This window comes from Urocampus carinirostris, chromosome 8 (genome assembly GCF_059441175.1).
Source record: "Urocampus carinirostris isolate Australia breed hairy pipefish chromosome 8, RoL_Ucar_1.0, whole genome shotgun sequence".
NCBI lineage: Eukaryota > Metazoa > Chordata > Actinopteri > Syngnathiformes > Syngnathidae > Urocampus > Urocampus carinirostris.
The window spans coordinates 11699664-11727613 of NC_142356.1; the positions used below are offsets into that span (position 1 = coordinate 11699664).

Below are 27950 nucleotides of genomic sequence, written 5' to 3' on the forward strand. Positions count from 1 at the left end.
TTAAAGGTGATCTTGACCTTATACTCTTTTTTTTCTTGACATGGAAGAAGGATGAGCGTGCCTTTTGAGACACGGTACTGTCACTTGAACCTGATGTACACCATCATCTATAACTTACTGCTCTTTGGGGCAGGAAGCTGTAAACTTGGATACTCTGTTATTACTTATATTCATGTTAATGTCTTGTCTGTCGATGCTCTTGCAACATCCATTCCAGCCTGATTATTTCATTGTCTTCATCCTGAGATTTTTGGGTTTTCCCTTGCCCTCGCATAAGTTTCAAATCAGGGAATGCTACAATGGTGGTCTGTGCAGCTTTTTGAGACTTTTTGTGATAAGGGGTAACCAAATGAACACGACTTGACTTGACACAAGACCCTGGTTCGAGAGCAAAACACAAGCATCTGCAGCAGGGTTCTGAAATCTTCACCGAGTGCCCGCCGGAGCTGACTCGTATTCTGACAAGACATTAGCAAATGCAGCAATGTTGTGTATTATAACTTAGATCAAGCTGATAAAGCATGTTTGAATCACTTGGCTTTAAGGCAGAACCCCAAAGTTTCATGTAAGGTACACCCATGATTGTTTCAGTTTCAGTTCAAAAACAGTTACAGTCTCCTCGCCTGCCATGTCCCTTTCAGTTTCTTATCCCTCAATTCAATTCATGTTACATTTTTTGTGATTTTATTGTATTTGTTCACTTACTTCATAGTTCTAATACCCACCCCACACTTGGTGTCACTTGTCATGATTACCCTCCGATCACACCTCTCCCTCTAACCTATTCAAACACTCTGCAACCTTGATCTTGTCACATCCTAAGCTTTCTTGTCACACCTTTGTTGGTCCGAGTGTACCGAATCCTTGACTGCCCTTCCGGATCACAATTACTGCCTACCGAACCTTTGAACTGTTGCCTTTGCTGTGTGAGTTTCCTGGACCACAGACCCACTGCTTGTCTCTGTGGGAATACAGACATCCACTACTTCACTAATATGTGTTTTTGCGCTGTGCTCTCGCACCCCCCCTGAGGGGGTCCTTGAGAAAACCAGGAAGTATCCCAGCGCAGATATAAAACAAACTCAAACGTTCTTTCTCTCTCTGTCTTTCTCTTTTCACTCTGCTCAGTATTAACGGGATCAGCCAGCCAAGTACACTAGTTTTAAAATCTTGCTTTTAAAACACACTACACAGGACTGCACTAACATTCAACTTTCAAATTAAGATGGGGGCCTAAAACTTATTATCCCATGGACGACTATTGGCCCACTGACTGCTAGTTTCAGATCTCTGTTTTACAGTTTATTTAAAGGTTCTGGAATAAATCAAAAAGAAGCAGCTATGCTGTACAATTAGATTTCGTGTTGACAGAGTATACCTACTGATGGAGGGCCCGAAGAAGGATAGTCTTACTCTTCACCATAATACTGACAAGTAATAGGGTTCACGTTTCAGAGAAATAACCCGATAAGCATCAGACCTTTCAAGGTTCCTCATTACATCACCATTTCAAGACACAACTTGAGAAAGTAAAAACAAATATGACAACGTTTTTTAAACACATGTAAGGTGTTTATGTTACCCTCTGCTAAGGAAGGAATATAGAAATTTGGTGTAGGCGGGGAAATCCAAATATCGATATTCTTAGTGATAAGCATGTACCGTAAATTCCGGATAATAAAGCGCACCTGATTATAAGCCGCACCCACCACATTTTAAGAGGAAAACCGATTTTGTACATACACAAGCCGCACCCGTATATAAGCCGCATGCGCCCACATTTAAACATGTAACACAAACACAAAATTAACCCAAACCTGACTTCAAGTCCCGCGATTGAAACTAAAATTCCTTCATTAAAGTCCACAGTCCAAAAATCACAGCCGGTAAAATGAACAGAAAATGATGTCGGTACTTAAGGTTTGATGCAGACCTGCAGAGTCCAGGTCCCGTTGAAGGTAATCCAAGGAAAAAAGTGTATATTTCCAAAGGTAAGGGTGGGAAAAATATATCAGATGAACACATTTACTCACGCAATTCCTTTTTCTTTAACCAACTTTTTACCCCCTCTTTTTTTCTTGTCTGTCCCTCACCTTTAGCGGTCCCCACTTAAACTCGGCACCCCGCGTTTGTTCCGCCCCTCATTTTTCGTTCATCCGTGCAAAACATATCAGAATAAGTGTCTAAAATAAATACAAATAAATACATTACAAAAATATACAGTTGCAAATACATATTATACATGGGTTACACATATTTACAAAGAAAGACGGTACACCGAGAGAGTTTTCAAAGCTTTAATAATAATAATATAGCTTTGACAGGGCAGTTAATGGTAGCAACACTCGAGGGCCGCTAGCGGCCGTTAGAAAAATTACATAAACTGGCCGCATCACTGAATAAGCCGCAGGGTTGAAAGTTAGGGAAAAAAGTAGCGGCTTATAGTCCGGAATTTACGGTAATTGGATTAGCTTGAAACCTTTGCCCTGAGATCCGCTTCTCTGCATGGATAGCGCAGCCCCTCTCTCTTTTTCTTTCTCACACACTGCCCTCTGCAACTCAAAAAGTCAATACCTAAGAGGGTGACAGGCAGTCACATTTTTATGACTGCTTGACTAGCCCCTCTCCCTACCTGGCCACTAGCTGGCCTGCTGCGTCCAGTCTGCCAGGCAGAAGAGACGACAGTGAGCTAGATCAGTGTGCCCACTCCTACCAAAAAGCTAAAAAATGACAGAAGCCAACAGTGTGTACTTTTTTCCAACAACAGAAAAGGACAAAGCGGGGTGAAAATTAAATGCTAAAGTGGTCTGCTACTGAGCCAACACCACATATTTACATAAACACATAAAAGAAGCTTACCCTGCATCGAGCAACAAGCAACAAGCTGCAACCAGAATGTAAATGTATTGCTGTTCCCCATACAAAACCCTGAAAAGCTGTTGTCGCTCAACAACAGAACCAAAAGGGCTTCTTACTGACTTTATTATCAAAATATTGCGCAGCGGAAAATATTTTCGTTGTCTTGTTGACATTGTTTTAAAGTAGTTGTATTTTTGTTACATTGCTGCTTTTTTGGGGGTTAAACTCTCTTGGCTTTTATTTTGAAACAAGGTGTAATAAAAATATACTTGTTTTTCATCCTAGTTTAAAAAAGGAGCATTATAGTGTTTGAAATTGCTGTGCTGTGTTTAGAGTAATCATACACAAACTCAACTGGGAAACGGTTCTATTATTCAATTATCATATCATTTCCAAGCAAAGGGTATCGGTATCAGTGTCATGAGCGAGAGCAGGAGGAGGACCCAGATGCGTGAAGTTTCTCACACAAGCCTTATTTTACGTGAAATGGGGCAGTTAACCCAAACGCCAATGATTCGGCGATCGTTGGGCGGAAGACGTAAGACAACAGTCTGGAATGACAGGAAGCCAGAGGCCGACAAAATCGATACCAATTGCACGACCAGATATCAGATAGATGGGGTCGATACCGGACAGGACGGGGCAGACAGGTTTGATATCAGGCACTGGAGACTGGAGTCCGATAACGAGCAGGACGAGATAGACGGAAACGATACCAGACACTAAAGATTGAAATTAAACAGGACAAACTAAACGGGAACACTACCAGACACTTGAGATCAATATCAAACAGAACAAAACAGCCGGGAACGAAACTTGAGATCGATATTAATCAGGACAAAATAGACAGGAAAAATACCGGACAGGAAACACAAGCAGAAACCGGACAGAGTCAAAACCCACGTCTTGCAGGTGCAGAGGTTTGTTGACGGACTGACAAAGGGTGAGTGAGAGCACTGAGCTTAAATAGGAGGGAAGCCAATCAGTCAACGAGCCGCAGCTGGCGCCAAACGGGCGGGGCCAATTGGGCACCATAGGCAACCGTGACAATCAGATTGTACTTACCGTATTTTCCGCACTATAAGGCGCAACTAAAAGTCTTCATTTTTTTCAAAAGCTGACCATGCGCCTTATAATACAGTGCGCCTTATGTATGGATCAATATTAAGTCGCAAAGTCTTGCAACTAAGGCAAGCAGCCGCCGACTAGATTTTCCCCCGAAGGCGAAGTAGTCCGCGGTGTATGCTGGGATTTATATACCGGCGTTTCATTGGCTAACCAATGTGTCAATCATCATTTGAATCAATCACTATTGGCTAAAGTTATTCAGAGGTAAAGGGGGTGGATCCTTTTTATCATTAACAGGCTAGCATAGGCTAAAGGGGCAAAACAAACCCTGCAATTGGCCGAAAAAGATGTGTCAATCATCAGATGAATCGATCACTATTGGCTAAAGTTATTCGGAGGTAAAGGGGGCAGATCCTTTTTATTATTTACAGGCATGCATAGGCTAAAGGGACAAAACAAAGCCTGCAATTGGCCGAAAAAGATGAATGTGAATAGCATGTTGGGTAGAACTACGGCATAGAGTAAACAGTATTTTACTATTCTGTACTGTATTTGTAAATATTTTACTCTCCTGGATTTACTACAATCACGGATATAAGAGGACCATGGTTGCACATTATTATTGAACACAAGGACTTCGGTGAGCTACTCCGGCAATATATTTTCCCAGTATCTTGTTTCAGAGTGATATCGATGTTTCTGTGATGGGTCTCTTTTTAAATTAAACTCAATTCCAAGTGTTTATTGTCATATGCACATTAAAGTTGCGAGCGAAAAAGAAAATAGAAACTAAGGAATGGTTGGCATTTCTTGAATCCCAAGACTTTAACCTTCCGAATGATATTTGGATTGATGCATTTGAGTGACATCGTACGGACACCGCATCCGCACGTGTCTACGACACGTAATTGCTTCTTTGCAAGCTTTCGGAATGTTAATGAGGTAATATGTTTGACTGAGCTATCTGACTGTTTTGTCGATGTTCCCATTGTAGCGCCTTATAATCCGGTGCGCCTTATGTATGGAAGATACAGGACCAAAAACTATTTTTTGGGGGTGCGTCCTATAACCCGGTGCGCCCTATCGTGCGGAAAATAAGGTACTTGTATCGGATAAATACTAAAGTACCCAGTATTGCCCACTCCTAATTGAATTGTTTTGTTCTGTGAAAATGCAAAATATTTCTTCTTGAACAAGCATAAATAAAATTGAGCTCTCTGCACAGAATGTTTTAGATTTCTTAGGAACAAATACGACGCAGTTGCAAAAACTCAATGTAGCTACATATACAACCGCTACTTAATCATTGTTCACATACAACATGCTTTCACTAAACGTCATTGGAAGTAATGCTTTATTATCGCTCCCTCGATCTGGTCTCGGATCAACGTCATTGAAATTGTGATCGCTGTCCTGTCAACACATGGCAATACATCAGCATCAAACAAGTGACATGACGGAATGCCAAGAATGTCCAAAGAGCACACTTAAGGATTCCAAGTTGAAAGCTGGTAAGGAGACCTGTTGTGTTCTTTTGTTTCTGATTTGGTGGTGTGCCAAGTGTTGTTATCCTCCTGAATTTAACAAAGCACAGAAATACTTGTATTTTGACCCTGTAGTCTAAAGGTGATTAGCTGTCATTTTGTGATCTCATGAATAATCCGGCAGTTTGTGGAAGTTTAGGGGTGTCTAACCTATTCACACACACACAGTTTTCAAAGAAACTCTTTACTTAATATACCCATATGTTCACAGATTCCTTAACCGCCTTGGTTGTGAGAGCACCACAGAGGAAGCAACTCTGGACAGCTTTCTTCACTGTTGATGTTTTCTGGTCTGTTTTTGGGTCGGAGCAAAGGTGGAGCCAGTCCATTACTAAAACGTTATCGGCCCAGTTATTTTCTGTCTTTCTTTTCTCCTGCCCCCTTGGACTGTGCCCTTCGGTATCGTCCGTAATCATGGTAAATGTGAACTCTCTACCAAATAAACATCAAAGCGTACAGGGAGTGCAGTTTGCTGTGTTTTACGGAAACATGGCTCACGTCTAGCATCCCGGACGCTAACGTGGAGATACCCGGCTTCACCGCTGTTAGGACAGACAGAGACACAAAAGCCTGCGGGAAGCGGAGAGGAGGTAGACTCGATATCTACTTGAACAAGAGGTGGTGTAACCCTGGGCAGAAAGATTTCCATCTGCTGCAGGGACGTTGAACTTTTGGCCTAGCGCGTGACGTCATCCACTCCGCTGTGGCTAAACTACAACACAGCACCCCGAGGCCATTCTGTTAATCTGTTGATAAATAACAAAAGGATACTGCTGGAAGTGTGAATTTCCCTACAGCAATGAATAAAGTATATCTATCTATCTATCTGTCTAAAGAATAAACTTGTCCGGTCCTGATGATCTTGTGACATGATCATACAACTGCAGTTTTTGTCTGTGCTTAGTTTTTCATAGAATCCAATGTGCCCTCCAATCGTGTTGGGCACAGTTTTATTTGTCAAATGGGCTTTGTAGCTGATACCTAGGTTTCCTGTAGCATCACATCCCCATGGCCTTGATTTTTCTTTACATGTTTGTTGTGAGAGTTTATGTCTCGCTAGCATAAAGGAAAATGGACATAACAAGCATGCATGACTCTGAGCTTTGATTTCACAGCTAAGTTCTTGTCCCTCCAGATGGGTTTAAGTCCAGCAGGTGGTTGGTTGTTTGTTGAGATCCCTTGACCACAAATGCCGTAGGGGCACCATTTCCTGTGGTGTGTCTTGGGCAAGTACAGCCTGCTGGTGATCATCCCTCTCCGGGCCAATAAAGGTTTCCACCCGGTGTCGAGCACTACGTTGTAAATATTCTTACCTATTTAATCTGACAGTCTTTTATATTTGCCTTTAAATTATTTAGTACATGTTTACCCCTGAATGCCATGTCTAATCTTGTTGCATATAATCACTCAGTCACTACATTGATATGAATGACAATAAAGTTTTATTCTATTGTTCTTGCATGAATCAAGGTGATGACGTAAATTTCTGAAAGAACTGGATTTAAGCACGATTTGGTACCATAAATGTGAGTGTGAGTCAAAGGGGACAGGGGAAGGTGGCATTTAGGGTTCTGGCATGGTAACAGCCCAAGTGTTGGTCCACCCTTAATTCCCATCTACTCATGTGATAAACGTGAATGCACGAGTTTGATGCTTACCAAGAATTTGCAGTTGAGTGACAGCACCATGCAGACCAAAGAACATCCATAGTGGGCGTGAATTGTCCACACAAACTTGCATTCCAAAATTGGTGCCATTGTGACTCAAGATGACCTCCCCACTGTGGGTGACCGAGAAGCCGAGAATGTCACTGCTTTGTAGAGGGGTTGGCACACGACACACTGCCCAAAACTCCTTTCTGTCTACAAGAGCCTCTGGATTATAGGGCAGGTCACTGGGGCGCAGCATAGCTGGGTCACAAGAAGTCACACCATAGGACAATGAGCCCGTGCGGGCGGGACTGGACTTAGTGATTTTTATGTAGACGCATTCTCCGCTTTGTAGAGGCCGGTTGGTAAAGACGAGTGTGCGCTCCTCGCGTGAGTGCTCTGATCTTGCCACAGTCTGTTCATCTAGCGTCTTAATGTGCGCACCACGCAACTGGTGGAAGTGGAGCTCGTTCTCTAAAATCGACGGCAGAAAGGATGATTGCTGTGAGTTTAGGGAGTTCTGCGGGATGGGACAAGTCGAGGCAGCTGACGCCAAGTGAAGCGTGTGATGGTGCGAGGTGTTTTGGGAGTTTCCACGGTCCTCCTGCCCAAGATTGAGGTCACACAGGCTGACGGAGAGACGGGAGTCATCTGCATCACGCCGGAGAGAAGAGGAGCGCACTGTTGTAAAAGAGCGCGGGCGCAGGCAGTCGGGAGGAACAATCTCACTGTCTGAAACGAGATTCATACATGCTATCAAGACAAGTTGTAGCCTTGTGATATTTTCAGGGTTCGTGCACCTTTTCATGGCCCAATTCAAGCACTTTTTAAGGACTATCATAGTCAATTTTTCAATTTCTCCAGTACCATTAAAAACTAAAGATCCGCTGTAAATCCTATATTTTGCAGATCTATAAATATATTTGCGATTTACATGCGCAATTCTTAATCTTGCGTGTGCATTTATCAAGAAATATGATATTTTGGATCTTGAGTAAAACACAAATACAAACGTTGGGTTAGGTATGAAACTGCAGTCACTCAACCGCTAAAATAAAACAGTTTACACATCCAATGCCTAGCCAATACCAAACGTGAAAATAGTTTTCCTCATTGTTTCTCAATAAAAGTGTTAAAAAAAAAATCCCTTGTCATCCTTGATTATTATGTGTAGGGTAGGTTACTAATAATTGGAAATAATTCTGGCATACGGCATCACTGTATAGTACGCTGGGAGCATGGCAGCAGACAGGAAAATTATACAGCGGTAATCAACACAGCCCAAAAGATCATCGGCTGCTCTCTGCCCAGTCTAGAAGATATTGCGATACCGGAGCAGAGCCCTTAACATTATAAAAGAAAATTCAGAGCCCAGCCACCACCTCTTTGACGTAGTGCTCTCTGGTAGGCACTACAGTTCCCTCAAAACTAAGACAAAGATTCAGAGACAGTTTTTCCCCCCAGGGCCATCACAACCCTAAACGAACGCACAAAACTGTGAAAACACATCTTGAGACAATTTGGGGTTTATTTATTTTTGTTTATGCCAAATGAAACTGTGAAAAAAATATATACACTGAGAAAAATAAAATTAAACTACATATATATATATATATATATATATATATATATATATATATATATATATATATATATATATATATATATATATATATCTCATCTCATCTCATTAGCCGTACCGCTTATCCTCATTAGGGTCGCGGGGGGGGGCTGGAGCCCATCCCAGCCATCTCCGGGCAGTGGGCATGGGACACCCTGAACTGGTTGCCAGCCAATCGCAGGGCACACAGGGACAGACAACTCATATATAAATATATATTTCATTTTTAATTGCTGCTGCTAAATGTTATCACAGTGAATTTCATTGCATTATTGTCACTAATATTGCGCTAATATTAATTGAATGATTATTATAATTATTATAACTTAGGTCAGTTTTTCTAAGCTGTACTTATTATTTTTTGGCCTATTCATCTTGATAGTCCTTTATCTGTTTTCCCTTCAAACTCTCTATATTACATGCTTTACCCTTGAGTGCCATGTCTAATATCATTGCATACAATGTTTTACAACGTTGATATCAATGACAATAAAGATAATTCTAATTCTAATTCTAATGTAGGCTGAATGATAAAGCATAATACTGAAAAACAAAGCTAAAAGGCACCTGATAAGTGAAAGAATGGATAAAACGATTTGGGCACTGGAGCCAAACTGAGTTTGACATCCCTGGTATATATACTATACTACCCCTGTCAAATACTTCATTGATGCCATATTTGCATGTTATTGTGTCACTTTTTACAATCTCCGAAACAGCATTAATATACATAATCATCAAAGCTCCTATTGCAATTTCACAAGCATCCATGGCCTGATAGCAATACATTTACCACATAAAATAACTGTTGCAATTATGTTTGAAAATAGATCCTATGTTACATTCTGGAGTGACCGGAATAGTGGATCCCATGAAAGTAGTAAGGAAATAACACTTATAAAACTATATATAGCCCTTAATCAGAAAAATGTCTCAAAGGACTGCACAGGTTACAATGACACCATCCCCTGATCTTAAACCAACACGCGGGCAAGGAAAAACTGAAAAACCTCAACATGAGGAAAATAAGAAACCTTGAGAAGTGGCCTCACACACTGGTAATCCCACTTCCAGGATGCCCAGGGTGCAATAGATTTAGCATCAAAAGGTGGTATCAAAGTGGGCTCTGTGAGTCATGCTTGCAACAAGGTTATCGAACACTAACTAATTCAAATTACCCAAAACAAGACCGCGTAGTGACGCAGAAAGAGTACTCACCTGTAAATTCATCAGCGACAAGAATGCCGAGGCGATGAGACCATGATATACAGGAGTTAACAAAGTTTGCCATGTTGGCAGTGAGCAGGAGTAAACAATAATAACCCAGCAAAGCGGTGAAGGCTGTGAGTCTTTATGTACTATGCGAGACCTCTTTGCTAACTTACTGCTTTAAACTATTTAAACTTTTAGTGACATCACCTCAAACAACGGCATTGGCACCCTACAGAACGTAGGGAACGTATTGTCCCACAGTCAAGTCAAGTCAAGTCATTTTTATTTGTATAGCCCTTAATCACAAAGAATCTCAAAGGGCTTCACAGGTTATTACACAGATTATTTTTTCAGACTTTATTACACCATCCCCTGATCTGGAACCAACATGAGGGCAGGGAAAAACTCAAAAACCTCAACATGAGGAAAATGAAGAAACCTTGAGAAGGGACCGCACATGTGGCATCCCCCTTTCAGGATTACCAGACAGCAAAGGATGTTGCAATCAAAAATAATACAGAGATATTGTCCACGAAAAGTATAGGTTATTCATATGCTATAGAGTAGAAGTGTGTTTCAAGCTTAGATTTAAACATTTCCACTGAGGTTGCAGATCGGATCTCAGGGGGGAGAGCATTGCACAGAACCGGTGCCCGGATGGAGAATGCTCTTGAACCAGCGGAACACTTCTTGGCTCTTGGGATCACCAGAAGACCGGCGCTCTCAGAACGAAGGCTTCCGACCGGAACATAGGAACACAGGAAGTTTTTGTCATATTGCCACATCTTAGGCTTCAAATTTAAAGCGAAAGAAAAACTTAATATATTTCTTAAGAATCAGCAACATGAGAGACACAATGGTGAAGTAGAACCATAGCAATTAAACATATTATATTTACACAGAAGAAACTGAAAAGTAGTTGTAGCAAAAATATTGCCCCCCTGTTCTCTCAGCTCAGCCAACTAACTCCAGAAGTTCCCTGATCTGAATGAGCCAATGTCAACCTAAATGACGAATAAACACAGAGTGTGTGACTGAAAGTTTTAGTTTAAATGCAACTGAACAGAACTCATTATGAAGCATTATGAGAGCAGTATAAGGACCAAAGAACACACCGGGCAGGTCCGGTTTAAGTTATGGAAAGGTTCAAAGCAGGAATGGGATACAAGAAGATTGACGTTTGAGGGAGAGGAATGTAGATGGAGGAGAGAGTTGGCTGTTCAATGTTGGCCAAAACAGACTTTGGCTCAAGCAGTAAATATTTTTATTGAGGAATGGTAATCTAATGAAGCACATGGGAAGGTGGAGCACGAGAATGGCTTAGTGGATCTCCTAGCTAGGGCATAGGAAACATGCCAAGAGTGTGAGCCTGTGTTCGAGCTGGTCGGTAGAGGGGATTTACTCCGTCACGCGCTCACGCATGCACAGTTGGGTTATCTTTATCCAAAGTCTCAGGAGGGTATTATCTGATATCGTCAAGGGTGAAGACAGAGATGGAGAAGAGAGAATTAAACAAGAGTTTTCAATGAAGATCAGTGCAGTTTATAAAGAAACTAAAAGAAATGGCTCGAATTAATTCACTCAAGAAGGACAATGTGCAATATACACCAGATTGATGTTTTAGGCTTTCAGCAGTTGTTCATTAGATGACAACACAAACTACCATATTTTCCGGGCTACAAGCGCATCTAAAACCTCAATTAGGCCGAATAAGGCGGAGGACTTATCATAGGTAATAAGGTTATAAGGTAATACCATACTTGGGCAATGAGTATGCAATGATTGATCAAATAAATAAACCTCACTGACCTAAATTGCCAAACATTGTGTGCTACAGGAATCAAACCAGAGAAGTGGCGGTGAGAGTGCCGACACTTTAGCACTAGACCACCAGTGGTACAAATGACATCTGACAAGGCATTAGACCTGATCCCATTATCACACTATTTTTACTCACTGTTCCACAACACTGATTTCCACAGTGCATTCTGATAGATTGAAAAGTCCCCCCACTTCTTCACCAGCGAATGTTAGACAACGAAGTAAACAGAAAATATTTCCACAAAATACTATACAAGCTCTTTTACGTATGCATATGTAACAGATGTAATAATAACTTTTGTTTTATTGAAATTCCTGCTGAAATATGTTGTATAGTTTCTGTATAAGTGTCCTGCAATGATGAGTCCAACAGTGCCACCTGCTGGTATGGGGTAGGGTTTGGTTTGGCTTTTGACATGTGACCGGAAGGCGGGGTTTTTGGCAGTCTACAATGAGCTGCCAACGGCAAGACACGATCTTTTGGTGCTCCGCAAAAAGTTAATTTTAAACATTAAAACCACAGCTGACAAATCTCTCAACATGCACAGGAATGTGATTGATGTCAAGCTGTTTGGATTTATTTTCGTTTTGTTTCTGTCGCCTTTTATGTTAGTTTTGCCGGACGTTGCATGTTGTGCTAAAATGCTAATCCCCCTTATAGAGATCAAAGAGATCAAAGCCAGCAGAGAAGCTAATCACGTGTTTGACTCATTCATTTGCAGGTAAATTGTACCAGTTTTTATACTCTTTATTGTTATTATTTCTATTTTCTCATATATATAAAAAGGATGATGTTGGTTAAAATTCAGACTAAAGAAAAATATGTTGAATTAATTGTAAACGTTAAAAAGCCACTATACGATCTCTTGTTAAAATGGATGTAAACATGTATTGTGATGGTTGATATTCTAAAATATATTTTATGTAAATTGAAAAGAAAGCTCTTTGATATGTTTTGGGCAGTCTACAACGAGCTGCCAAGGAGATCAAAGAGATCAAAGTCAGCAGAGAAGCTAATCACGTGTTTGACTCTTTCATTTGCAGCAACTATAACAAAAACCTCAACATCCAGTCCAGCGTGAATGTGGATCTTTGGTGGGACAGATACACCGCGGTTACACATACATATTAAACCGAGAGTGTTTTACTTATTAGAATGTACTATGCAAATTATTGTTGCTGCATCGTAAAGAATAGTGCGATAATGGCTTTAGCTCTAATGCCATTCCGTGTGTCATCTGTCCCCCTGGTGGTCGAGTGGTCATGTCTTGGCGAACAATATTGGCAATATTTGACAATATTTGGGTTTGAGTCCCAATGTATAGTCAGTGGCACATATCAATGCATTGCCTTAATGCAGTATTATGTGGCTGTACACATGGAAACTCTTTCTGTCGTCTCAATTTCAATGGCCTTATGTATGGAATAATATATGCAAAAGACTATTTTGTGGAGGGTAAGCTTTATAATCGGGTGCACCTTATAATCCAGAAAATACGGTAAAAAGGGACATTTTGTCAATTAACCAGGCCAGGAATTAAGTTCGCATGCAATATGAGTGAGAGAAGGGGATAAAAATTGACAGAAGAGGAATGTGTCCTACATATTTGTCATGTTCTTTCAACTTGGCAAAGGCCAAGTCCAAATTCTATCATAAGGCGACTGGGCTTTGAACCGCACGCTTGAGCATCAGGCTTCTGGCACATGGCTAAAACAAAGAGCAATCCGAATACTCCATCGGTTTGGTCATCATCTGAATTCAGCATGGTCCTTGTTGCTTTCACTGTGTTATTCCAGGAACTTAGTCATTGTGATCCCAGACAAAAAGGTTTTTAAATTAAACCATCCTTTTTATTTTTGTATGCAGTCATGAGGAGTACGCAAACAGCAACCACTGTTTGAGATGCATATATTCAGGGATGGAGTGGGGCCCTTTTTCACCCAGGGTGTTTCATACCCAAAGCCGGCTTTCTTAGCTATGGAGGAGGAATTTGAATGAATGGAAGAGCAGTAAGTTCTTACAAGTTAATGGAAAAAACTTAACCAATTTAATACAAAAAGATATATATCAAGATTAGGATATAGATGATAACGGATTAACCTATGAACAGTATCAGTAATTTGAGATCAGAATTGCATTTGACTTCCCAACAAATTGTTAGATTAGAGTTTACTGTAAAGCCCAACTCCTAGTTTGTTACTTCCCGTCTCGATTACTGTAATGCACTACTCTCCGATCTCCCGAAGTCCAAAATCAAGAGCCTTCAGCTGGTACAAAATGCTGCAGCGAGGCTTTTAACTAAGACCATTAAGTTTGATCATGTTAACCCGATTTTAGCTATTCTGCATTGTCTCCCTGTTAACTTAAGATGTGATTTTAAGGTTCTGTTGCTAGGATATAAAATCATGCATGGACTTGCTCCCTCATATCTTTCAGGTCTAGTTTCCCCCTATGTTTCGGTCCGGAGCCTTAGCTCTGAAAACGCTGGTCTACTAGTAATCCCAAGATCCAAGAAGAGATCCGCAGGTTTGAGAGCGTTCTCCATCCAGGCCCCGGTACTGTGGAATGCTCTTCCTCCTGAGATTTGATCTGTAACCTCAGTGGAAATGTTTAAATCAAAGCTTAAAACACACTTCTACTCTATAGCATATGAATAACCTATATTTTAGGATGATAATATGTGTATCATGTGCCCTCATGTAAGTTAATAGTCTGTAATAATAGTTTGCAATAGTCTTTCATCTGTGCAGCCTTTTGAGACTATTTGTGATTAAGGGCTATACATATAAACATGACTTGACACTAATGTATATATATATATATATATATATATATTGTCTGGAAAAAAATAACAAAGAGTCCAAAGAGAAAACAAGAAAACTGGAGACTGGAAGTTGAAAAGCAGCTGTTGAGTCAACCTTTTGCTTCATTTTGATGAAAAAATGCTTAGTCAACAAAACCAAAAGTGCTGAGTCATCTTTTTGGGGTGCATTTTTCACATCAAAGGTAACCTACGTGAATGCTTGTTAAAGATGGTGGTCATATCTAAACTCAATACCCCTTTTCTTGGGTGGACAGACAAACAAACAAACAAACGTACTAATAGATTTACTTAGATTCAAAACTGAAACATGTTCAGCACCCTCGCTTTGGTCGCGGGGGAAAATAACATTTACAATGTTTTTATTTATGTTCTTGACTTACTTTTTTGTGTTTATTTATATTGTTCAGGTGAACTTTTTGTTTTCACTTCATTCTCTGTGTTGGAGTTTAACATTCATCGTTGGCACCGTGTGATGAGATCAAATATAACGCCTTTTCCTACGTCAGCTACATTCCTATTGGTCTAGTGATTACACTGTATTATTATCATCATATCATGTCTACCCAAAAAAAGAAAATGAGTTTATATATGACCACTATCTTTCACAGGCAGTCAGGTAGATTATCTTGATGAGAAAAAAGCTGACCCAGTACTTTTGGCTTTGAAACAGCATTTTCCCAGAAAGACATTCCACTGTCAAAGGTAAAAAAAAACGACATTGAATATCAACACCATTTTATACAGGTCGTCAGGTAAGTTACCCTAGATGTGAAAGGCTGACTTGGCACTTTTGGTTTTGTTGACTTTTCCAGAAATACATTCCACTCTCCTAGATCAGAACAATATTGAACATGAATACCATATTTTACAGGCAGTCAGGAAGTTTACCCTAGTTGTGAAAAGAGAGAAAAAGCGACTTAGTATTTCTGGTTTTGCTGACTGAGCTGGTTTCCCAGAAAGACATTCTACTCTCCCAGGCCAGAACAAGTTTAGCCAGGATCACAATTCTTTACAAGCAATAAGGTCACCCCCAAAAATGAACTCAGCACTTTTTTTCTGACATATTTCCAGAAATATATTTCCTCTTTCCAGGCCAGAACAACATTCAATTTGTAGACAGTTAGAAGGGTTGATCTATATGTGAAAAAAATAATGAAAAAAAGTCACTCAGCACTTTTGGTTTTGCTGGCTCGCAATATTTTAAAAGAAGACATTAAACTCACCCAGGCCAGAATGAATTAAATATCAAAACTCTTTACAAGCAGTACGGTAGGCTACCCCAGACTTGTAAACTGCCCAAAATAGCTGACCCTGCATTTTTTTTTAGTTTTGCTGACTCAACAGGTTTTCTAGAAAGACATTCTACTCTCTCAGGCCTGAACAAGTTTGACCATGATCACAATCTTTTACACACAATCCAGTAGGTATCTCGAGAGGTGAATGACCGTGCAATAAATGAAAATTCGACCCAAAAATGGTTTTGAGTCCCAATGCAGATGATGCTCGCATGGCGCACAGCCATTCTAGTTTATTCATGTATGCATCTAATAGCAACTCCCAAACAGTTTGGGATACAGTCAAAGCGTTGATGGCATCTTTATAACTTTCATTTGAAAAAGAAAAAAGACTGTCAAAAACTTTTGTTTGATGGCATTTTTTAAAACCGATATGCTGAGAAAGAATGTTTTTGGCTTGCAAGCTGTCAAAGATAAGGTAGCTCTTCTGTCACCTTAGTGACGAGTGTAAACAAAGTCAGTGACAGTTGCACCCTTATCCATCAAACCCTAGTGTGTTGTTGTAATCTTGATATCATCATTTACAAACACATTTCCCTGAAGTGCTTTTTTTTTATAAAACTACGTCACACAGAGTTTGAAGTAACAGTCTAGTGCAATATTTAATATTTTTTTAGTTTGCATTGCAGTGCCTAACTGGTAAGCAGGGTAATATAGCCAAAGATAATAATTACCCAAATACCTTAGGTGAGCAGGCTAAAACAAATAAGTTTTTGAATAGTTATGCGGTAAACAGTTTCATTAAAGGATTGGCCGAGAAAAAAGTCCATTATTCAGTTGAAGAGTCGTGAGGAAGACATTTTGAACTAATTGCCATTCTGTTCCCTGCTGCAAAGTAAAAATAATAAATTAAATCAGGTAGAATCTCATTACAAGTGACCGAGTGGGAATGCTAAACAAAAGTGCAATGGATTATTTTTTTAAAGAATAGTTCATCGTAAGAGCAAAAAAAAATACCGGTAGTTACACGACAGGCGCTGCCCTTCCTTTGAACGAGATACGTTCCAAACGATCGTTTGTAAGTTGAATTTGTTCCTAAGTTGCTTCAGTGCTATATTTTGAATGTTTAAAGTTTATATAAGTATGTTTAAGGCTTGTATAATAAACATTTCATAAAATAATATGCTCTATAAAGATAAACAAAGTTAAGAGTAACTTAATTTTGGAAGACAAGCCTCAAGAGGTCATCCTCCGTGTTAAAGAGTGGCCGAAAAAAAGCGATCCAACATTTTTTTTCAACCGCATCAAGCTTTCTTATTCCACTTTCATTTAAAAAGAAACGGCTCGCCTCGTCTTTACAATTCACAACAACCATATTGAATAGATGCACGAGACATTAACAGTAAAAAGGTCAAAGTTCTTAGGTAGTTTAGACATAGACAGTATAGAATGTTTACACACAAACTAGGAAGAGGAAGCGGATTTTTTTTCTTCTGGGTGAATGCTGGTTAACCTCTCACAGCGCCACATGCCGGTAGCGGCGGAAATAAGCACTACAGTAATGTCCTGTACTCGGGAAAAGGTGCACACAATAGAAAATCTAACTTACAGCAATATCCGGATATTTTTCGACATCACGAAAAAAATGTTCGTATCTACCGTTTTTCGTAGGTTGAATGGTGGTAAGTAGGGGAGCGTCTGTATTGTTATAACTTAGGCCGGTCTCTCAGCACTATTTTGTAAATAGTTTTTCCTATTCATCCTACTAATCACAGTATTTGATCTTATTTCTAAAGCCTTTAATACATGTTTACCCTGAAGTGCCATGTCTAATCTTGTTGCATACACTATTTGACAACGTTCATATCAATGACCATAAAAACAATTCAATTCAGATGGATGTCCATTGAGAAGTTCAAATACTGCGGAGATTATTCTTTTTCAGTTTTAACTTGCAACCATCACCTCTCGTCTTAATGCAATTTACGAGTCAAGCTCCTACATGGAACCTCAAAGACCTCCTTTACCAGAGAAACTTAAAATTTGTGGACTTGTTGTATACATTGGCAAAGGGGGAGCATGAACGATGCAGAAACTCTTCAGCCTTAAATTTTTAAAATCTCCAATTCAAGTTGGCCAGACCAATCCACAGCAGTTACTTTGTTTTCAGTGATAATAAAGTACCTATTTTGCACACCATGAGTCATATTGTGATAACAGCTAATGAGTTTTCATATATCGTCTGCATCACTGGTGGTCTGGTGGTTAAGGTTCTGCGCTTATTACTGCTGCAACCCGGGCTTGATTCCTGTTGCCTACAATTTGTTCAGCTTAATTTTTTCAAATGATCAATGATTGCATCAATTCAGTGAAATATTTAGTGAAAGGCACTAAAACACAAGAATACTGTATGCATTTCCAATTTTATCCACCTGGAATTTGTCCTAAATAAGGCGTACTTTCAAATTTCTGGCCAATTTAGGGTTTTTAGGTGCATCATACAACCTTGGAAATACGGCACCTTGTGTAACGTTCTGTGGGTGGATCAGAGTCAGGTGTGTTCAATTAAAGATGGTATATAATTTGAAAAAAAAAAAAGAGCCAGGAGCAAAGTCACAAACAAAAACCAACAAGTGAGCTCAAAGCAACTAACAAAATGTCCAAACCGGGAACAAACAATAAACCTGACGTGGCAATGGCAGTTATCCTACTGCCTACTGTGTGCTGTCAGTAAATTTAGTATAAAGGCCAAAGATGATGAGGGACGAGTGTGGGGAGATAGTATGCAGGTGCTCACAATACCTCTGCTGTGGGGGAAGAGGTCGGCAACCTACGGCTCTTGAGCCAGATATGGCTCTTGTCATGAGTACAAATGGTTTGGAGATAAAAATCCACTACGTGCTAAATTTCTCTGCATCCTTCTGATTCCAGATCAAACGATGCATATATTTTATAAATGTGAAACTGAAGCAATACTTACCTCTGTGTGGTTCAGTCCAGTATATGAAGGGCATAGTCTCAACTAGTTTCCAATGAAGGTGTTACACTAACATACCCATTTTTCTCTGTACGTCTCTAAATACAATTCTATATGGAAGCTCAATAAACAACTGATGTTCACTGTTGAGACACTTCATGATGAAAAGCCAAAGAGCAAACTTTGATTTGCAATTACATTGGGTGATCGGTAGGGGACTGCGGATCTCGGCACACAAAGCACGCACCAATCGCTCTCGCACAAGGCCACTGCACTGAAGGGACATTCATTTTGTGAACTTTTTGTTTGCAGTTTTTGTGTGACATTTTTACTAAAAACTTTGCTTGCACCTTGTTTTGAAACCATTACTTAAAAAAATGAAAGTCATAATGAGCCTAAATGATCTTAAGTAATTGCAAGTTTAAAGTTGTATATTTGTTGCAATGGGACAATGACTCTGACATTATTATTATTTCATAAATTTCATAAAATCATCAAACCTCACACAGTTAAGTAAAAAAATAAGTTTTGGCGGTTTTGTTGAATTTTGTCTTAAAATACATAGTGTGGATCTCTATCTAAAAAATAATCTAAATATTTTGCTTTAATGGCGCGATGGGTCAAAAAGGATCCCGACCACTGCTCTGGGGGAAGATGGCGTGCCAGACATTCGCATCCCTGTCTAACGTCCAAGTTTTGTTGTATTTTTCAATGCACATATTTGCACGCACATCATGAACGAGCGCGATAATAATAATAATAATAATAATTTCCTTTGTATTGTCATTCTTTGTAACAATGTACACAGAACGAAATGTCGATACACCTGACTCGTTGTAGCGAGTCGGTACAGCCGCAGCCAGAGGGCGCCGCCATTATACCAATTAGGTATGTCTCGGTCGAGGCGCGAACCAGCGACCTCCCAGTCTCAAAGCCGGCACACTACCATCTAGGCTACTGAGAAGGCAGCAATGATAACACAAGCAAAAAGGTAGTTGCAGCGTGTAAAAAAGTTCCATAAGTATTGATCTACCACAGATGAGAGCCTCAATTCTACATTAAAAATCAACCTTTGGAAGAAATCAATAACGGAGTACAACCATCTTACCTAGCAGCTGGACTCCACGAGTCAGCCCATAAACATCAATTAGGGCCCACAAGGGTTCATTGGTTCGGACTCCACTGAAAAATAGCATGGGATTGTATTCGTTGATGCGGTAGAAAACACGGCCTTTCTTGTCGACCCAAAATGCGATGACATTCCCCTCATTGGCAAACTCTTCAGGTAAAGCCTTTGCCCAGAAGCCACTCTGGGACACCAAGTCTGGACAGGCGTACTTTGGCAAGTTTTCTGGATTTATCCTGCAGGGATCTTTGGAGGTGAACCCCAGTCGCAGAGCTCCACTCCAACAACACTGTTTTTTAGTAATCTGGGGGGAACAAAGAGTTCGAGTCCATGATTATATACAATAAGCATACCAAAAAGTTAAACGTGTTAATCAGTAGATGATCAAATGAAATGAGCAGTCTGAGATGACATTTTCCATAAAGAAAAAAAGATGTGAGAGAATTTTATGTGGTTATTTTCCTTCAACTTCCTGGCTTTTTTTTCTCCTGCCGGTGCATGTTGCAATACCATTTTTACGACAATAAATTGTACATTAAAGTATTACATTTTCTTCAAATTGTGTAGTGCGCTCGATGTGTGTGTTGGGGTTTTGAAGTAGAGGGGCACCATATTAACTTTGAAAAGGGAGTGTGAGCGTTGAATAATAAAAGAACAAGTGTGCACAAGAACGTGTACAAGAATGAGTATGTATCAGTATATGTGGGTGTACAAGAGATGTGCCAGTATGTGCTTTTAAATTACACTAACTATCCCCTGTGATTCAAAATGATCGGTTAACACCTGGATTAAAAAACACAAATTAAAAACATAGCACCTGGGTGTACTTGTAGAATTTTAAAGAAGCATTAGCAGCTTTCTATAATAGCAGTGTCTGAAACTCATGACAAAAAGTTACCAGACACCAGGTCAGACAACTCTGAAAAGTTGCCTGCCCAGCCATAAAGTTGCCTGCCCCATTTTTCACAACGTGAAATGCAATAAGACGACTAATCGCAAAAAAAACCATTGATGCAAAGTATTAGGGATTGATTATCAGAATATATAACAGAACAACACTTTAAATTTACATTTATTATAAATCTACTTATAACATTCATTCGATGTATATGACATCGCTATTTTCCATCTGCCATCAGTATGTGCCTGTATTTACTCATCTTCATTCATGCAATGTTGGCGTTGGGTGTTCTGCTACAAGCCACGTGAACTCCTTTTCCACGATGCTTTTAATGTACGTTTACGTTTTGTAGCGTCATACATTTTGTTAGCTTCTTTCGAATCTTTCTTCTGGGGCTGAGGTTTTGGCTTCATTCCAAACCACTTATCCATTTTTCTAGTGTTCTCTGTGCGTCTACTTTGGAAAATGATATGCAAATGCACGACCTTATAATGCTCGGGAAAGTCCGGAAGCACGAAGTTATTCGATGCAGGCTTCTGATTGGCTGCTGAGTATGCAAATTGCCTAATGAACCGTAATTTCGAAATTTCCAAACCGAACAAAGATTTCGAAATCGAAATAAAGCAAATGTCTGATTTGAAAAAACGAAAGATTCATTTATTTTCTTGAAAAAGTTGTCGGCCACCCGGGTGTAAGTTGTACGCCCGACGTAAAAGATGCATGCCCCGGGCATACATTATTTCAGACATTGATAATAAATATGAAATCAAACAGATAAGATCCTAGATTTAATGAATTAAAAATAACAATTAAAAACAGAAAACTTCTTTTATATCATGAAATCATTTGCACTTAAATTAGTGTATGTGTGCTATTTTTGTCACTTTCCAGTTTGCCTGAGTTTCTATGAGTTAAATAAGCTGTTGCGGAAATGAATTAAATAGCTGTTTGTATTTTACTACAAGTGCTCAGTTAATAAACACTACAATAAATTAAATCTTCGTGACGGAAAAAAAATTAAGGGAAAAAAACAGGGATAATTATTTAATAATCAAATCTTAAATCCCTGAATCATGACTGTATTTTAATTGTTATAGGGCTGGGCATCCTTTGGAGGCTCACACTTTCCATGCCAATAATTTACTAGTCCGGCCTACGTGCGAGTGTTTTTCCTGCCATGTGGCCCTTGAGCTAAAATAAGGCCTCTCTAATTTTTTGAAGTGGGATAACTTGCACAATTGCTGATTGACTAAATATTTTACCCCACATTATTAAACTTTCATCCAAATATGCATGTAAAAAGATATGAATCTATAAAAGCTTTGTAATTTCTTTAATTTTTTTGCTGTTGTTTAACACAATATTCCTAATTTATGTAACTAAAGTTCATTTGCAGACCTGACTCAATAAAAAAAAAAGAGTGTTCAAATAATAACCTGGACAACAATGGACAACTAGTCAGTATGGTAAATATCAAATTAGGAGAATTACTTTGAGTCGGACTTGCTCATACACGGCTATGGGCCTGTTGCTGAAGGTGATGGCATTGCAGAAACTACCCTGCCTCTTGACTATCTTCTGGGCAATGTCCATGACAATTTGGGAACCCTTAGCATTAGGGTGGAAGAGAAGTGGGTTAGCTGGGATGGCCACACCACCAACACTCCCGCACTGAAGAGGCAGGCATCTCTTGGGTTTGTGGTGACAGCGGTGAGATGTGGACGGGAAGGGCCCACCAAGAGAATCTGGAGGCAAAAGACAAAAAAAGGAAATCAATGGATGTATCCATCCATCCAGTTAATAAACACTACAATAAATTAAATCTTCGTGAAGGAAAAAAAAATTAAGGACAAAAACTGAAAAAATTAGGCAGCACGGCGGCGCAGTGGTTAGTGCGTGTGCGGCCTTATTTTAGCTCAAGGTCTTGGGAACCTCCTGTGTGGGTTCAAATCCAGCTACCGGACTTACTGTGCAAAGTTTGTATGTTTTCCCCGTGCTTACGTGGGTTTCATACCTAAGACTTACAACATTGGTACTCATTGCCTCCCTGCTTGGCGCTCGGCATTAAGGGTTGGAATTGGGGGGTTTGGTCACCTAATGACTCCCAACACAGCAGTTGGGTCTAAAAAAAACCCGGCTCCGATCGAAGCCCACGTTGAGAGGTTCGCGTGACAAATGATTTCCTGTATATATCATGTTTATGGTTTATACTGGCTGAATAAATAAATACAATACAATATCCATCCATTTTTTCTTTAAAAATAAAGCAACATTTTCTTATGGCTCTTTAATTTCCAGCAGGCATATTTCTTAGAAATAAACTTCCCTATGACATGAACAGTAAATGAAGGAAGCTGGCAATATTCAGGTACCATGAGTAGCCTATATATTTTATATTTCAGCAAAAGTGGTGTAAAATCGCTTCAAAGGAAAAAAATAATAACAGTTTTACGTCATTCACTAAACTACAATAGAATTATGTAAAAGGAGACGTAACATACAGTGAAAACATGTAAACAAAAATTCCAGGCGTATGATACATTTACTATTTGAATACTCTATATCGACACGTTATATTGGGTATTTCTGTATTCAATTTCTTTTATTTTATTATTTTATTTTTCAACACAAGGATACTGCTGGAAGTGTGAATCTCCCTACGGGGATGAAAAGTATCTATCTATCTATGTATCAATAATGAATCAAGATCACCTCAGAGGCCACAGTCTGGGGCCAAATGTGGCCCGCGTGCCTCGACTTTGACAATGTGGTTTTCATGGTTGTTTTTAGGGACATTGCTGGCTAAATAGCCTGAATGTGAAAGTGGTCCATTGTAAACAAATATCAAGATTGTGTTCTTAATATATGGAACTTATCTTCCAATCCGTTATAAGGGTAAGAAAACACTCAAGTAAAGATAAAAGTCAAATATGTATTGTTGCCTCTAATGGTAGCTGAGGAAAACAAAGAAAATGGCCAAAGGTCCCAAGGGATGGGTGGATCGACCCCAATATCAATATTATTGATACTAAGGGAGTACTTGGGTCAAAATCAATACTATTGTCCTAGGATTGATACTTCGCTTCTCCAACAATTTCCTTAAAGCACCGCTTCTCTATGTAGAGAGCTCAGCCCTTCTCTCTCACGCCCTTAGCCACTTTGTGCCGGAGTTATATATTAACAAGCACAAAATTAGCAACTTTGCCCAACCAAGCCTGCTGCTGCACCCTGCTTGCCGGGTAGAAGAGTGCTAGATCTTTGCGACCACCCCTATCAGAAGCTAAAAATGACAAATAGGAAGCACAGCGCAGTGAGGACCTTTTTCCCCAACTACAGTAAAGTACAATGCCATGTGTATTTTGCAAGGTAAAGTGGTCTGCTACTGTAGCAACATCAAAAATTGACATAAACACCTGGAAAACGTTCACCCTGCAGAGAGAAACGTGCTGCAACTAAAAATGTAAACATGTTACTGTTCCTGAATTAAAACATGTAAATCAGTTGTCACTACGGCAACAGACTCCGGGAGAGAGAATTAATACTTTACTCGCACCACTGACTGGAATTCGAAATATCTTGCAACGGGGGGATAATTTAGTCGTCTTGTTGATATTGTTATACAGCATTTGTATTTTCGTTACAATGTTGCTTTTCTGTTTCACTCTGTTGGCTTTTGTTCTGAAAGGGTTATGGTAGAAATATGTCAATTTATTTTTCATACTTTTAAAGTTTGGAATATAGTTATCCGATAGAAAAAATATAACATTTTTGGTACCTTGAGTCATTGTGCTGTTTCTATCAAAAAATAATAAACTCTTGGGAGGAAGCAATTATTCAATGATCATGAAAATTCTAAGCAAAAAGTTATTCCATCGACAGCAATCAATAATAACCTTGGACTGGATAAACACCAACAATTTCAGTATCGCCCACCACTAATGTTCACAGCAAATTTCAGAGAGTTTAAAGAAGTTGTGGGCAACACGGTGGCGCAGTGTTTAGCGCGTGTGCGGCACAGTTTTGAGGTCATGAGATTGAACCTCCTATGTGGAGTTTGCATGTTCTCCCTGTGCTTGCTTGGGTTTCCTCCCACATTCCAAAAAAATGCATGTTAGGTTAATTGGCCGGTCCAAATTGTCCCTAGGTGTCAATGAGCGAGTGAATTGTCTGTTTCTGTGTGCCCTGCGATTGGCTGGCAACCAGTTCAGGGTGTCCACTGCCCAATGCCCGAAGATAGCTGGGATGGGCTCCAGTATCCCCGCAACCCTACTGATGATAAGCGGTACAGATAATGGATGGATGGATGAAAAAGTTGTTAAAATATTCATGTCATAATCAGGCTTTGTACACCTTTCAATGGCCAAATTCAAGCACTTTCTAGGCAATTTTTTCAATGTTTCCAGTACCTCCAAAGGAAAAAATTCACAGTTGATCAAAAGAATGTTTTTTCATGGTGTTGACTTTGATGACTAAATTAAAAGATGTATCTTGCACATATTGGGTACTATTTTGAGCTGTTCCTACCTATTGTATGATCTTTGATCTCTTTTTGTCAATGGGCTGCTATAAACTGACATAAATTTTGCCATTCTGCTTTTAACAGTGCATGCATAGCTTGGCGACGTCACACTTGTTTGCAAACACGGAAAGGGCTCTAAAGGTGTTGAGTAATAATTGAGTTCAACACAAAAGACAAAAAAAAGTGCTGTGTCTATAAAAAGCAGAAAAAAATAGCCACAGTTGGACTTATTTCAATGACATTGATTGCTCCGAAGCAGAGTGCATTCAGTGTTGATCCTTTCCCTTTCTTCTTACGTCTTTTAATTAATTATTTGTGTGTGTTTTTCAGAGGATCTGTGTCTAAATTGATTAAAAAAGAATTGGGATTTTTTTTTCTCGCATTTTATCATTTATTTATAGCACTGAAGAGTTCATTTTTTTATTAGATTTTATTGTTTTTCATTTTCATGGATTTTGTGTGGTTGTTTGACTTTAAAACTGTGTGTAAAAAGCTAAAATTGATTTGTATTTCATTCTTTTTCCGTTATAATATTAGATTTTAGTTTTTTTTAAAACATAAAATTACAAATTAATAATTTGGTCCATAATGTTTTGATTATCAATGAAAATATATCATTGGAAAAAACTAGGAGCCGGAAGAGCCGACTCTACTCAGTGAGTCGAGCCAAAAGAGCCAGTTTTCTAAATAGAGCTGTCCTTTTCGGTGCGACCTATAGGGAGCGGTGTCGCTTCACATGACAACGCCATAATGACAAGCCACCAGAGCAGGCGTATCGGCGTTATTTTCACGCACTTTTAAAAAAAATATCTTAATCAATTGCGTGGTGTATTGAGTCAGACTGCCAAGATACATGGCAATGGCTACAATGTCAAGCATTTTCAAGCACTTCAACCAATATTTAAGTATTTTCCTGACCCTAAAAACACAACACTGACATTATAGCATTCTCATTTAATTTAAGCACTGGTACGAACTCTGCATAATATAAGGATGAACTTTTTGACCAGTTGACTTCAACAGATTGGACATTTGGATGTTCCTGAGGGTGGCAGCGCCAGATTTCCAATTTAGCCCTGATAAGCATCATGCGCTTGGCCATCTTTCCCTTTCTTTGACTCTGAATGTGTGGAAAAAAAACAAACAAAAAACCTTTGCACTACCTCACCCTGCATGGGTATCAATAAAAGCATCATTGTGGCCTTTTGTCTTAGCCACAGTCACAGTAGAGCAATTGAATCTGGGGCACATGGTCCACAACAAATTGAACTGAATGCATTACCGGCTTCTAAAGAGGCGCAGCTGCTATGTGTGAATTCATGTTCCTTAGCAACCATTTGTATCCTGAGCTCTAGCTCTACATTGTAGAGCAATCGGATCCAGTCAAAACATGCCATATGCTTTACAGGACAGTTAAAAAATTCTTTTCAACTTTCAAATGGAAAAAGAAGGTTGGTTTTGTTTTTAATTGTGCTTGTTTATTATCAGTCTGACTTGGTTTGTGCGTCACTTTATATCACGTGTGTGAAACTCATGGCCCGCGGCTTCAATTTGTGTGGGCTGCGAGACAATGCTGAGAAGGATAATATGCAGTGTCTTGCAAAAGTATCGACGACACAAAATCATTTTCTAAGCATTGTACAACACGTCTTTTTAGTATGTCCCTATGTTTCGCACATCTTCAAACAAAATGTTTGCCTATTCGCTCTTACAAAAATCCCTTGACTGAGGTTTGAACTAAATTTTTAGAAAAATGGTTAATAGGTTTTTGTTGATAAGCCCTGCAATAGAAATCAATGTTTGTTGGTTTATTAACAAGATATATTGTGATTTGTGACTGAAGTGCTAAATAGAACTGGTTGATCACTGCGCGACTCTAAAAAAGAGCAGCTTATTGTTTTCATCTTGTCACTTGATTGAGACCATTAGGATAACAAATGAATATTCACCTCTAGGTCACTGCTCATGCGCAACAAACAACACTAAACACTAAAAGAGTGAGCGTAAGACTTAAAACATTTGAACACACTCAAACAATTAGATTGCTTATATTAAAAGCTTTTCTGAAAATGCTGGGGCGGCAGTAGCTCAGGAGGTAAAGCGCTCGTCTTGGGATCAAGGGATCCCAGTTGAATCCTTGGGTAAGACACTGAACCCCTAATACCCCCAAAGAGCAGGTTAGCGCCTTACATGGCTGCAAGGCCGCTATTGGGAAATGTGGAGCACATTGTAAAGCGCTTTGGGAAGTCATTAACTTGAAAAGCGCTTTATAAATGCAGATCATTTCATTTCATTTCAAGGAAGATGTAGCAGGGAATAAACCACATGAACTACAGCAGCAGAAACCCAGTGGCTGCCAAGACAGAAACCTTGCTGGCAGAGGATCTAAACCTCTTCTTTGTGCATTTTGAAGGAAGTGAGCCCCCGCAGTCTCACCTACATCACCACCTTACAGCACGGGCACCTTGACACTTCGGGAGCATGAGGTGAGACTGGTGCTGAAGACAGTAAACCTCTGGAAGGGGACATGAGCTGATGGAGTGCCTGGTAAGGTGCTTAGAGCATGCACTGACCAACTGAATGGAGTATTCAC

General features: G+C 39.5%; 1 protein-coding gene across 2 annotated transcripts in view; it reads right to left on the reverse strand.

Moving 5' to 3' along the window:
* The window catches only part of neurl1aa (neuralized E3 ubiquitin protein ligase 1Aa), a 47402-nt gene that overhangs the window by 7544 nt on the left and 11908 nt on the right, over positions 1–27950 (reverse strand). For both annotated transcript variants that reach the window (XM_088341618.1, XM_088341619.1), the window contains exons 2-4: positions 22330–22583; positions 19920–20241; positions 7130–7852 (exon numbers count right to left, since the gene is read on the reverse strand). In XM_088341618.1, coding sequence (XP_088197744.1) covers positions 7130–7852; positions 19920–20241; positions 22330–22583 — 1299 coding nt within the window. The remainder of the gene's footprint in view (positions 1–7129; positions 7853–19919; positions 20242–22329; positions 22584–27950) is intronic.